General features: G+C 39.6%; 1 protein-coding gene across 2 annotated transcripts in view; it reads right to left on the bottom strand.

Moving 5' to 3' along the window:
- The window catches only part of GBF1 (golgi brefeldin A resistant guanine nucleotide exchange factor 1), a 101,173-nt gene that overhangs the window by 39,352 nt on the left and 47,787 nt on the right, over window positions 1-14,034 (bottom strand). For both annotated transcript variants that reach the window (XM_063405752.1, XM_063405753.1), the window contains exon 4: window positions 1,135-1,266. In XM_063405752.1, the coding sequence (XP_063261822.1) occupies window positions 1,135-1,266 (132 nt within the window). The remainder of the gene's footprint in view (window positions 1-1,134; window positions 1,267-14,034) is intronic.

The raw sequence follows: 14,034 nt of genomic DNA on the forward strand, positions 1-14,034 counted from the left end.
GGCTGATTTTTTAAGATTTCTTTATTATCCTAGGAACTTATGTCATTATTGCATCAATCTAGTTATATTCATGCCACTTAATTGTATCAAATACTATCCACTAACTCAGGTTTTCATAAACTAGATTTTCATCCGACATTTAAATCTTTTTTCCTGCAAGTCTCTATTTTTGCTCATTTTAGTTTTGTGTCTTTCCCACAGAAGTGATTTTCTCTGACGTAAAGCCCTTTCTTTCTCTAACTGCCTTCATGCTATGTCCAAAGAAGTAAATATTTAAAACAACAGTACCAAAAATTCAAAGTTTTCCCTTACAATGCAAAGCAGAAAAAGAACTGAGAAATCTGAACTCAGGGGAAGCAAAACAGAGAAAATAATTTTCCTCAAGTGAGACTATGTATAAACAAACACAGACAACAGGCTTTGTAATTTGCACAGATACGATCACAAAGTACTAACAGAACTTACAGAGAAAACTCGAGTACCACTAACAACAGGATGACACATTGATGGCAGACAGAAAGCCAGCTAATGAGTTACAAGGCAGCTGAGCCACGGGAACTGACCACATGCACATTACCAGTCTTTCACAGACACAAAGGAGAATGGGCAAAGTTGAAAGTTCGGGCAGCAGCAGTATGGCCTCTGCCATGACAATTGTGGAAAGTGAAGAGTACTGGCACACCACTGGACAAGGTCTGGGATCCGACAAAAAATCATCCTCACTCCAGAGCAGAAATATTACTCCACAAAACTAAATAAATCCTACTGTGTCTCCACATGTTGCACCATTGTCATCCACGCTGGTATTCTTCCCTCCCCGGCCCTTTTGCTTGGAGGGCATTAAAAAGCAGCTGGTGACCAGCACAGTCCACCAGCAGGCCCTAAGCACACACAGCAGCCAGGGAAGAGCAGAGGCTTTGGCTCTGTCTCCAGACACTGCTGTAGCACCATGAAAGATCAGCCAGTAAGATATTAACAAACTGCAGATGCTGATTTCCCCAGTGTTAAAGACAATTTTCTTATTTCCCCAATCTCCACATTAAGACTGCAAGCATGTATCTTGGCCAAAGACACAGCTCACAGAGCTGCATTTGGCTGGCATTTTGGTAAATCCCACCAAGTCACATAACATACCTATTAGTGCATATGAGAGGAACTTATTCACAGAGGTGAGTGCCAATCCAGTTATGGGGCCTGTAGTGTCTTCAGAACGGATTACTTCCAGAAAAGGCCGAAGAAACACATTAGGTTCAATTTCAGATAGCTCTGCAAAATAAAAAGAATTTTGAAAAGACAATTAGACTTGATTCATTAGGATTCACTTTCTCTTTAAGAATATACAGCAAGTTTCATCTCAGAGGGGAAAAAAGCCTGCTCTAGGTTAGTTTCAGAAGGCTGGCTGGAAGGTCAGCGTTGCGTCTACATATACACACACAAACACACACATAGGTATATGTGTGTATTTTACAAGCAATGCCTTGTAAAGTTCACTTTCTTGCAATCTACAAAACAGATTTCTGGAGCTTCCTAAAATCTGATTGTAGGAACACTCTGTAAACACCACAGAGGCCACTGCTGCCTAAATTTATGCTTTAATTCATTGGCAGATTTAGTTGCATTTTCCTATTATACTCTTGGAACTGTGTGAACCCATGAACTATATAGACCCTGTCCCACCTTCCGCCTCCTCTGTAACATCCTACTATAGATAAAACACCGTGATAATCACATGCAGAGTACAAATGTACAACCAGGTTCATTGGACCTCTTGCAGCTCTTTGCCTGAATACAAATTGCATTTCTGCAACACTGAATGTTTGCTTGGAAAAGACAGGAAAACCCCACAAGACATCCTAACTTAAAAACTCTTCTGTCTTGCTCTCAACATAACTGTATAAGCCTCTCAACCAAACAATTAAAAAGGGCACTCTTCTGTACTTGCTGTTTTGGCCAGGAAGGATCCCCTCTAAAGCTGCAGTACAAGAAGGCACTGAGCTATTGAGCTGGAGAAAAAACAGCTAACAAGCTTCCTGAACTTTGCAAGATGATCAAGGGACGCTTTGGGAATGGAAAAGAAATACAGAAGAGAATAACCAGAACTAGGGAAATTGACCAAGAAAACAAACAAAAAACCAAAACCAAAACAAAAACCAAACTCAGCCAAATAAAACAGGAGGAATCAAGAAATGAGGAGCCCTGAAGGGGATTTAGGAGAAAAATCATTAAAAAGCAGGTGAAGGCAACCACAACACAGCCAGTACATAGGCACAGAAGGATGCATTAAAAGTAACTTGAATGATTTTGAGACCAGAAATATTTAAGTAAAACACTTGGCTCAACTTGCTGAAACCTACTTTTTATTCCTAATAAAAGTTAACAAGTCTAATGGCTAATAGTGTCACAGGATCACTGGCATTTATACCATTAATCAAATATTGAACTTATGTGTCATATGAGCTTCTTTGAGACAGGGAGAAAAAAACCCTGCAATTCCTGAATCCTTAGACAAGCTGCTGCTTTTCTATTTACCAACATAATTCAATTATTTTGCTGAGGGAAAAACCCAAACTCCTTATTCTGAGATAAGTGAAATTCCATTTTATCACAGTTCCTATTGAGAAGTCTTAAGTATGAAAGCAAAAAAGTCTGTCAGAAAGTATGTTAACATAACTGTCAAATTATGGCAAGGAAGCAAAGGAAGAAAAACTACACGTGCTGTTTTAAAAGTTAAGAGCACAGGGAAGAACATCAAAGTTCTGTTAACTAAAGAAAAACTGTAATTAAAAAGGGACTTTGGGAGTCCTTATGCCATCTCTTACATTTCAGCCACCAGTTCAAATAAGGCCAACACCACTAACTTGTGAGGGGTTAAAAGGAACATGATGATTCAACATTTTTGGCTTAAGAACAACTTCTCCAATTTGTCAGATAATATGCTGGTGTAACATTACAATTGTGTCACCTCTCAACAGCACATGGAAATCCAGATGATAAGACATACTTACAATAATGCTTATTTAAGTGTGCTTTATAGAACACTTGACTGGTTACAAGTACTTGGACAGCATTAAATACAGTAAGACTAGGGATCAAAACTCAAATTCTTCTTTCCCTAAACTGATCCTTTCTACAGACCAGATTATCATCCTGTCAATTCCTCCAGCCTCATTCAAACCAGTGAGTTTCAGGATGAAAAAGCTGCACTTGGTTACTAAGAAAAATGGGACTTCATCACTGCACGATAGAATGAGACAATGAAAACACACTTGGTAGCGGAGGATGGATACACACCACACTCTCCATTAATACATCTTTTGGAACAACAAACTTATATTTTCTTTACAAGAGTAGGGGGAGTATCAGGTTTTCGCTTTCAATTAGAACTGTAAATCTTAATGTTGTTAAAGATCAGATTCCCTTGCAGTCTAACTGAAATTCGCAACTTACATGAAGATCACAAAACAGCTTGTCATAATTAGGATTTAACTTAGGCACATATTGTTGATTACACAGCAACTTTGGCCAGTTTCCCTAATATTCAGAGATTGCAGACTTCACAGTAACAAAGCACTTTACATTAAGCTCTCTGATACTGATGGTTTATGCTGTAAAACTGTTTAGACTGGGTAGTTGGTACTGTGGTATTAAAAAAACATAAAAACATGCTAGACAGAAAGAGAGCATGTTTAGTGCACGACTCACCCACTAAAGGACCACTGTCTGAAAGATCTAAATGTCAACGAAACACCAATCTTATTGCTCAGACCAGGGGAGTATTCAGTTAATCACTACAATGGGCTCTTCTTACCATTTGCAAGAATAGAGGACTTACAAGGGTCACCAGCTCCCTTTTCAAGGCAGAATTTAATCTTAGTACTGGTCCTTTGCTTCAGCAGGAAGTTCGGGAGCACAGAAAAACACTCCTACTGTACATACTGTGATACAGCTATTCTTGCTGTATCCTGTCTTGAAACAGAACCCTTTCACAGGCTAAAGAGGGTTCAGCTTCTGAGAGTGTCACTAAAGCTACCTGGATTTTTAAATCCACCTACCTACTAAAGCTACTGCATTTTTAACACAGTGACAATTTTGCAAACAAGCCAGTAAATCAAACATATCTTCTCTTCTTTTAACTCAGTCCTGTTGAGATCAATGACGTTAGTTCAGAAGCTCCTTCCTAGGCAGGTTTTCTTAGCCTCGTACACCAAAGGTGGCAGTGTCCAGAACAGATCTGCCAGCCCTTTTGGATCAGTAGCTATAACTGCAAGGTGCTCTGCATGCCAGCTTTTCCACTACAGCTCATGTTTGCTCTAGAGCACAGAACAGTAGAAAATTCATAGTGTTCTTTTCACAATACTTTGGTAAGCTAGGACCATAGTCTTTAGAGGGAAGTGTTCTGCCCAACAAGTTGAAACTTCACGAAAGAGACACTACAGAAGTCTTGCCATCACCTAACTGTAAAAGCAATCCTGTGCTCTCCTGAAAATATCTGGGAACCTCAGAAAATGTAGCAAAATAATTTATTACTTTAATAATTTCTTCTGACAAAACAAAGGCTACATAAGGTATACAATAAATTTTGGAAGTACATATTTGATGTTTGTAACAACATTCCAAAAAAAAGTAGCTCTGAATTTTCAGCTCTGGTTCTTATTCTGCCAGATTCAGGTTCAGGCATTACAAGTGAGGTAAATATAACCAGTGAGAGAATTGAGAACTGCCTATACAGATGTTTTGCCAAGTATATTTTCTATCAAGAGACATTTCTCAGTGTTTTAACTTAAAAATACAGGAGGGTTCTCTGCTAAAGTTACCAGTTTCAGCTCTGGGGAAAAAAGCAAAAACAAAAACAAAGGAAAAAAAACACACAATGAACAAAAAACCCACCCGAAAACACATCAAACCTGCAAGCATGACTTCAGTCAAGGGTATTACAAGAGGAAAAACGGAATAACTATCCACAAAGACAACAAAATTTCACAAGGGACTCCTTCAAGCAGCCTTCCTTTAAAATCTACTCAAAGCCAGGGAAAAATTATATTAAAACATGACTTAGGCTTAAATGAAGAGCCTTGTCTGCTTTGGGGACCAGCTGGAAGGCACTACTCATTGTTTTCACACAGGTCCTTTCAACAAAATTTCCGAAAGCAAGCAGAGGCCAGCATCAGCACAGCACTCAGAAATGTTCAGCTAGCCTAAAGCAGTGTATGGAAATGGAGATGAAGGGAAAGAGTATCTTAAGTAATGTACCCAAAAGCCAACTCTTCAGGCTGGCAATTTTAATGAGGACACAATTCCTTTGAGACCACAGTGCTTTCCTCCATTCTTCCTATGGATTATTTGCACTTAGACACACATGTCTATAATGATATTTAATCAACTAATTCACGTTTAAGCACCTAACTCCCATTTCAGCAATCCCATCCAGCCATTCTGGCACTTCAGCAAACAAACAGCATCAGACCTCTGGCGTCCCTTTTCTCCTGAAGTGCAGGAGCAGGTCCCACTCGGATGGGTTTTCTTATTGTTAGCACACTGTTGGCACATTCCTGATCTAAAACGCTCACATAAGCTGCTTTCTCTGGCAGTTCAACTCTTCACTCCTGAATAACTCTTATCAGGATCGGCTATGCGTTCCGAATCAGAGTAAATGAACAAGAAAAAATTGTTTATGACAAGTTATTTCAACATCATTTGTCCCGAGGACAGGCAACTGCAACCCAAACCACATGACCTGGACTCCTCTTGTGCAGCAGCTGTTGGCCTTTGACGCCCAGCCCTCAGAAAGGCTGTCTCACTTGTATCCCACGCACCCCTCCAGTGCAGACGAGCCCGGACAACAGCCCTGCTTTGCACAGGCACTGTTACGTTCCCTGCTTACAAACAGAACTGTGCAATGAACAGGCATTCTCTTTGCTTAAGGTGAGAAAAAGAAAAGATAACACTGTAACAGAGCAGAAATTCAGCTTTTCAGGACTCTTGCATTGGGGCTCAATTTGTTAATGCCACAGAAAATTGAAGTATCAGTAAGTGCTTCCAGGGTCACTCTCAAAAACCACTTTCTGCAAACACTGCCATTCCAGCCTACATGACATGTACTTTATTCTCAGTTCGCACAACAAACACCAAAACATCCTGTCTTTTCACTCAAAGGATGAGAAGCCCCTGCAGTCTCGGCAAGTCAGACTGAGTAAGTTACAAGGAAAATAGACAAAACTGTACTTGCCTTTTAAAACTGTCTGAAAGTGTGGAGTGCTCACACTTTCTGCATTTTTATAAACATTTTAACTGCTGAAATAAGTACTGGCTTAATCTCAGCCAGGTCAAAATGCAGGATTGCAGGGAAATGAGAAATTCTTTGGAGTTAGTCCTGTGATTATCAGCTGTTTAATTTAGAAGTTAACAAATCTAGCAAATAGAATTATAGTAACTTGTTCCTCTAAAAATCTGCAGAGCTCGAATTTGCTTTACACAGAGTCCCTAGGTAACAGGCACAGAACATTACATGCACACTGGTTTCTAGGTGCTCTGGAAAAACTGCAACTACAGCAGCTCTACAGCTGATAAACAGAGGAGGAGCATGTTTTCCACCACTCCAAAAACAAATTCTCCTGACTGACTGGAACACGTGCCACTCTGCACTTGAACTAAAAGACATTCCCTGACTTCCAGCTAGCAAATTTACTCTGACTCTGACATTTAACCTCAGATCAATAATGGCCAATTAATGGTGGATAACAAGTGTAAAAAGGCTATGCTATAGATGACCTGCATTCATTTGTTCCTGAACTATGTTCTGCTCCACACAGCCCTGGTACAGACAGTGTCTCAAGTGAAAAGAACCTTCTACCAGCTCTCCCCTACAAAAGGGTCTTAGTTGTTGTTTTCATCTTGTTTTCTTGAAAGTTCTAGACTAGCCCTTGCAACACAAGGTGCAAATCGGTAGCACATTTGTAGATATTTTCTGATCTGAAAGGAGATTTGAAAGAAAGATTGCCATCTATACAGTCTGACTTAGCAGATAGTGTTATGAGAGAAAGCTCTAGCTCTCCTTCCTGAAAACAATGGCAAAGTCCACTAAACTTCATAAACAAGAAGTCATCAAAAGCCATTGGATATTCTCTCTGGGTTCACAAAAATAGCATTGTCTTGTCCTAATCTAAGCTCTTAACAGGATTCTGCCAGCTAGGGAGAAGCTGAGGAGCCAGGAGCTTACATCCTAGTTTCTAGAACACATAAATACTGTGGGATTGCACAACATGGTATACACACCATGGGGATGTGCGGAAGCAAGCTTTGTGCATCTCTGAAATCAATACTTCCTTATAATACATGGTATCAAAAGCTTTCCATACAATACACATAAACACAGGCCGAAAAATCAAGGATATTCAAACCACTGAAGGAGAAGTATGAATTAACTGCAATCCTTTTCTAAGGATGTCTGTAAAATATACTCTTCAAAGCTAATGCCCTGTGAATTAAAGTGGTCATTCAGGGGCCCCAGCCCACCAAACCAAGAGGGAAACAGTGCCATTCACAGCCACACATGAATGCAAAGCTGGAATTACAAATGCAGTTTGACAAGGGGAACCCAGAGATGTCAAGCCTGTTCTGTTTGCCTAATTTCATTACAATGGCACAAATGCTTTCATTTGTCACACTCCAGCTTCATGTGTTTATCTCCCTTTCATTAAACATGACTTTAACAAATGATCGTTCCATGGTGCCAAGATCTCAAGCACCCCTCAGAACTGAGATTTTTATTCTGGGGAAGCATGACAGAATGCATACTGAGTATTTCACTCTTCACATTCTTTGGTTAGGGCAGCATAAACTCAGCTAAAATACTGTCTTCTATGGAATTACTTATATCTACCAGTGAAGCAGAAGTACTGACAATGCCACCACTATGAGCCATTAGTTCTAAGGGGTTTCATCTGATGCTGTGCTTCAAATTCAGCTGGTCTGACTGACCATTAAAATTTCATGGGCATTTTTTCATAAGCAGGTACCTGTTAGAGTATATTCAGCCAAAACTACGCTGTAAACTCCAGCTGTGCCTCCACTGTTACTTTAAGTGTTTTTCACCCCGCTGTGGTATTCTGTTCTAGAGTGGTATCACAAGAAACAGAAGATACTCACTTCAATCACAAGGAAAGCAAATGTCATCAACACAAGTATGGAACTATACAGGAGGCAAACTTCCATGGTTTCTATTTGGATGGACTTGAAAGTACAGACATGACTACTTCCTCCACCTGGAATTTCTAACACCAGTCATGAGGACTGCTGAGTGTCTGAATATGAGGTTTCAAAAACTGAAGTTGTTTAGTTCTGTTTTTATTTCTTAGGACTGAGGAGACAGCAGAGATGGGCACAATCGCATCTTGACAAATCTTTTTCTGAGCTATGGTAGACACACACTGGTCAGAGGTTGTAATCAAAAGACTGCTTCAAAATAAGAACAACTCTTAAAGGGAGCTGAGGGGTAATTCACCACACTAAGATTGAAGGTCATCACGAGTAGATTTTGGTACAAATCCTAGACAATTTCCTCCCATCCTGTGACCTAAACACCTCTGAAAGGACATGACTAATTTTAAGGAAAGGCAAAAAATCAGGTAACTATACAGTAAAAGCCTCCCATCTCCAAGCTGCTCTCTCATGAGTGTATCTTTTGCCAGTGTGAAGAGTAATAAGGGTAACTTCAATGCTACTCCATCCTTGTTTTCATGAAACCCTCCCTCCTACATCACAGTAGAGGACACGCATTAGAGCACCACTTGATTTTGCTAGGACATCTCACAGTTAGATTATTTACATATGACAGAAATAAGCAAATTCAGAACTGCTTAAATAGTTTTTTGATCTCCCTTACAGGAAGGCTGATTGCTCTGAGGGAAAGGAGATGGGGTATTACAGCTGATCTAAGCTTCTGACAGGTTTTGGAATATACCACTAGTTTTGTGGCTTTTACAAACAGACACAAGCTCTAAACTGTTAATGCCAATTGTAATGACACTTAATTGTACTCCAGAAAACTGAACTCCCCAAAAACTCCACAAAAACTGATTTGAGATTTTACTCATTCTTGAAGCATTTTTCTCCCATGGGTGGAAGTTACTTAGTCTGAAGCTCAATAAGCCAAACAATTTTCACAGGTAACTGAACCTTAACATCCACTCTTAAAAACTCCAACAAAACAAAACCATCCCATCAAAACCAGGCAAGTAGAATAAAGGCAAGCTTCACCTTTTGTCTGTTTAGAACCAGATGAAACTGTTTCAAAAGATTCTTGCAGAAAATCACCATGCATATGACAATAGCCAGTTTTTATGAGGAACCTGCACCAGGTCTGAAGTTCAGAACCCACAGGCACACCTCCAAGCCAATGACACTCCACTCTAAATGAAATTACTAAAGCTAAATAAACCAAATCAAAAAGCAGCCATCCCATGACAAATTCATCTGTCCTTGACCAAATGCTGATAGTTATTGATCTCGCTGCGGCTGTGAATTAAGCCAGGTTTCCCAAGGTTCCCTCCTAATACGAGGAAGAGAGCGTGGCCAGTCTAACAAGACAGACCAGGCTAAATGAAACCTGTGGGGAATTGCACTCTGCCAAGTCCAGAGGATGGACTTAGCCGCTCATCTTACTGACAGTACAAGTTTGATGTATGTCAAGTTTAAGCACTCTTTTTCCTCTCTAAAAGAAATTGGCCCATGTTGAAGAAAGAGCAATTAGATTGTGACACTCTACAGAACCCTATTCAGTCACTGGACTTGCTTCACTATGATATTTTACACATCTTGCACAGTACCAGGCCCAAGCTAAGTAGGCAATTTAAAAGCCCAGGAGAAATTAAAACTCCTTCCCTGGTGTTTTAAAGCACAGTAATTTTCCACAGCTTTGTGTGCCTACCACGCTATGAATAGAGCTCTCATTGCAAATTCACCATGTTGTGAAAAGGAAAGCTTTGCTCTTTCTAGGAGGCTGGAGAAAAAGATTACAGTTTTATCATCAATTAGCTGTCTCGATGTTACTCCATTCTGTTTACCCTTTCCTCAAGGGAAGCCCATGAGTGCCAAGGGGAAAAATTAGAAGGAAATTGAAGAACAACAAATCCCAAACAAGCCAATACATTTCTTGTGTTGCCAGAGAATCAAAAATGCATCAGTGAGACCGACAAAATCCAAAGAATGAAATTAAGAAAAGCCTGATGACCCAAGAGGAAAGAATCTTTTCATGACAAAAATCTCTCAAAGGCTTAATGTACCTTGCTATTATGATTTGCACAAATTCTTCTATTCAACCTGAACTAATCTAGGAGACATTGTGCTTCGCCATATTATCAAAAAGTAAAATTCCCAGGTGCTAATGGCAGAATACAATGGCCTAGAGCTCAAGAACCCACACACCAAGTTACCACAAAACAAAACAAGAGACTTGTAGAGAGCAAAATGCAAAACATCATGGGGACATTAGTTTTAAACCTAGAGAAGTGGAACAGAAGCAAAAGGAAGAAGAGCTCAGCCTGCTGGCAGCCAACACAACCATCACCTTAAGACATTCAAACAGTAAAAACATTAAGCAACCTTCTTTCACCCGCCTCAGCAATAATCCATGCACACATACGTGTGCCAAAATTTTGATATTATTTGTATTAAAAGGCAGCTCAATTCCTATAATAATAAGTGAGCACTATGTTTTTGCAAATGGACTGAAGAAAGAAATTAATTTCTGCATATTGCAATGTGCTAGAGCAAGCCACTGATACAAGGTCCTGATGACACATGAAAAGAAACAGAATTCTGAGTTTTAACACTTTTGACCTTTTTTTTTTGTTGGTTTTTGCATCTGAAGAGATCTGCTACTCAACTTCAGTGATCACCAAGTAGGATGTATCTGAAGACAGGCATCATGGAAACAATATTATATCAATCCCCAACTCCATTAAATACTTTTTTTTCCATGCTCTGGAATCATGAATCAGCTGTAAAACAATAAAATATATGTGAAGAATCAAAATGGCCTTAAATCTATGTAAAGAAATAGAATACTGGTTACAGTATCTAAGAAAGTATCAAACAGATCTCTTTTAGTCTATTTCTAATGGTTTTGATATAGTACATGTTCATGACGGAAGAAATCACACCTGAGTGGCTCAGAAGTTCAGCTGAATGATCCTGAAAAGGCCATCACTGACTGTGTGCTGCCCATGATGTAAAAGCGACAGCACAATGCAGAATTTCAACTCGCTCACACAAACACGGCTGTTTGTTCAAGCCAGCCCCCAGCTCACACACTTAGGTAGCCTCTTCCATCCCTCTCCTCTTCCCCTAGGGCACAACACAGCCCAGCTCTCCAACTGGAATACACAACATACACTGAACAGGTCAGTGGACACAACTCTGCTTTAACCTCTCACCCCTAGCATTTCTGCTGCCATGACCTCTGGGATGGAACCATTACACTTCAACAGCACTTATTCCCAGGAGTTGGTAAAAAGCCAAAGACACAAGAATTTCCTTTTGATTTCCTTTCAAGCCTAGACCTACAGAATTTGATCTGACAGGATGTAAGCACATATACAAATAAACTGACCATCAAGTGCTAGCAAGGCCCTTGATCACAGACAGGCAAATCAGTCTGCTCAGGCTCTGCCACTCACCTCCCCTTCATGCTCTTGGGCCCAAGTCACAATCTCTGCTTCAACTCTTCATATGAAAAGGGAACATATTTGGTCTTTAGTGCTGTGCCATAAGATTGCCTGGAAATATTATCAAAAAAAGCAGCAATAGCAATCCAATAAAAGCTTCCTGCCCTATCCTTCCAAAATCAAAAGTTAAGTAAGACTCTGAGCTAAAACAGCTGTTTTTCACATTAATATTTAAGTTAGGGGAATATTACATGCACTGTATAACACAAGTTGAAATCAAAATTATCTTTTATAGTTTATCACACAGAAGAATAGCAGGTGAGCTTATGAAATATCAAGGAGATTTACAGGGACAAACTGGAGAAAAAACTTGGCAGTGCTTGGCCACTCACTTCTAGGGTGTTAGTGTTAAGGAACTTGATTTAAAAAGAAAAAAGCTACCTAATTTTCAGAAGAGCTAAGGAATGAGGGGGAGAAAATATACATCTTTTTCTAAAGAGCAGCAGTTAAACTACTAGTAAATTCTCACGGCCTTGTCAGAATGAAACCATTTGACACACCCCAGCATTTTCAGCTTTGAGACCACTGCTTAAAACCAAAAAGTGACTCTAGGTAACAGAAGGACTTTGAGGGCCCTTACAAAAACTTGGGATGAAATCCCAAAGCCCTGGGAGAGCAAGGCAAGCACCTGTTTTCCTGAACAGTTGATTTTTTTATGCTGCATACTTTACACAGAAGCTGCATTACTCTGGAGACGCTGCATTCCAGCCAAAAGTGCACAGTTAATGTTTTTTGCAGCCCTCAGCTTCCAGTGATGGATGACCATTTTATAATGAAATACTTTATGCTCAATCAACTTACAAATAACGGATGTTTTATCACACTGAATTTAAAAAAATGTTTCTAAAAAAAAAAAAAAACCAAAGACACCAAAAAAACCCACAAAAAAACCAAAAAAAGCAGCAGGAGAGGATCAGTGATGAGCAGAGGCAAAAGTTATTCCTATTAAGGGTGGGTAAAAACACCCAGATGATGGTTCACTTTAACTTTTTCATGGCTCTCCAATAATATGTAGAAATTATGCACAAGGTAGTATTTGCCCTGCAAACACCTACACATAAATTCTGTTGCAGACCATTGAGACATGAGGTTTTTCTGCTTCTTAAAAAAACTTTGATTTCGTAACATCTCAATTAGGTTTCCAAAAAGATAAGGCTAACAAGTAAGCACTGTCTGAAGATAAACTTTTCAAAATACTCTAATCTCTCATGCCCACTCAGCATTACCAAAATCATTCCTCAGACAACTCCTAATCAGCTGTGGGGCTTTCTCCTCCAGCACTGCCACCTGTCAATGCTGAGCGATAACCAGAGAAGAAAATGCCGTGTACTCAAAAGGCTATTGCACTTTCTAGATCAAGTTTTGGAATCAACCATCCAAACTCAATTGATAATCCCAACTCAGTGCTACGCTGTTATTCCACAACTGTTACTGTTTTTATACACTACAAGTCAAGAAACCCCAGACTTGCAGGGCCGTATGTGAATCAACACCAGTTCTTTAAAATGCCAGCAGCAGAAGCATTCCTTGTCCCTTCTCTCCCAAATAGCATATGTAAAAGTCTCTAAGTTAGTCCAAACATGCCAAATCACATGAGACTGGAAAGACAACCTTACACTTTTATGAAAAACATCTTTTCTAATATGAATTAAGCAATGCAAGAGTGCAGAACAGTATGAGATGCAGTGACAGAAGCTATATGGGGAACATCCATTAGGTATTTGAAAGATATTTGCTAAAGAAGGGTGGTCAAACACGGGAACATTTTGTTCAGAGAAGGTATAGAAGCTCTATCCTTGGAAACAGTCAGAAGTCAGCAAGCTTTAACCCTGCACACAATCTCACAAGTTGGTCCTGTATTCAGCACTGCATCAGAGCAGATGACCTCCAGAGGTCTCTTCCTACTTAAACTATTTAAATTCTGATTTGTGCTTACCAGGAACAAAAAGCCTAATTGTACATGCAGGCTCTCTAACATCCACTGAGTAAAGAGAGTTTCCCTCCCCGGATTTCCTATTGGTTAGTAGCAGCAATCTATAAATACCAAGCAGTGGCCCACTCCAGAACTATATCTAGAAAACATTCTTGATTTTATAAATCAGTTTTCTAAACAGAAGCTGCAAACTCAGGCTGTAACTGAACTAGAAAAAGCAAATCAAACTAAAACACAAACAAAACAACTCTAAACCAAACCCTCTGTAGTTTACCAAATTTGGAAACTTTAAGAAAACTAGCAGAAACAGAGCATGTTGTTCCTGTGGTCTCTTAAAAAAATATTAAATCTGCTGCAGATATTAATGTCAACAAACAA

This window comes from Prinia subflava, chromosome 9, assembly GCF_021018805.1.
Source record: "Prinia subflava isolate CZ2003 ecotype Zambia chromosome 9, Cam_Psub_1.2, whole genome shotgun sequence".
NCBI classification, from domain to species: Eukaryota; Metazoa; Chordata; class Aves; order Passeriformes; family Cisticolidae; genus Prinia; species Prinia subflava.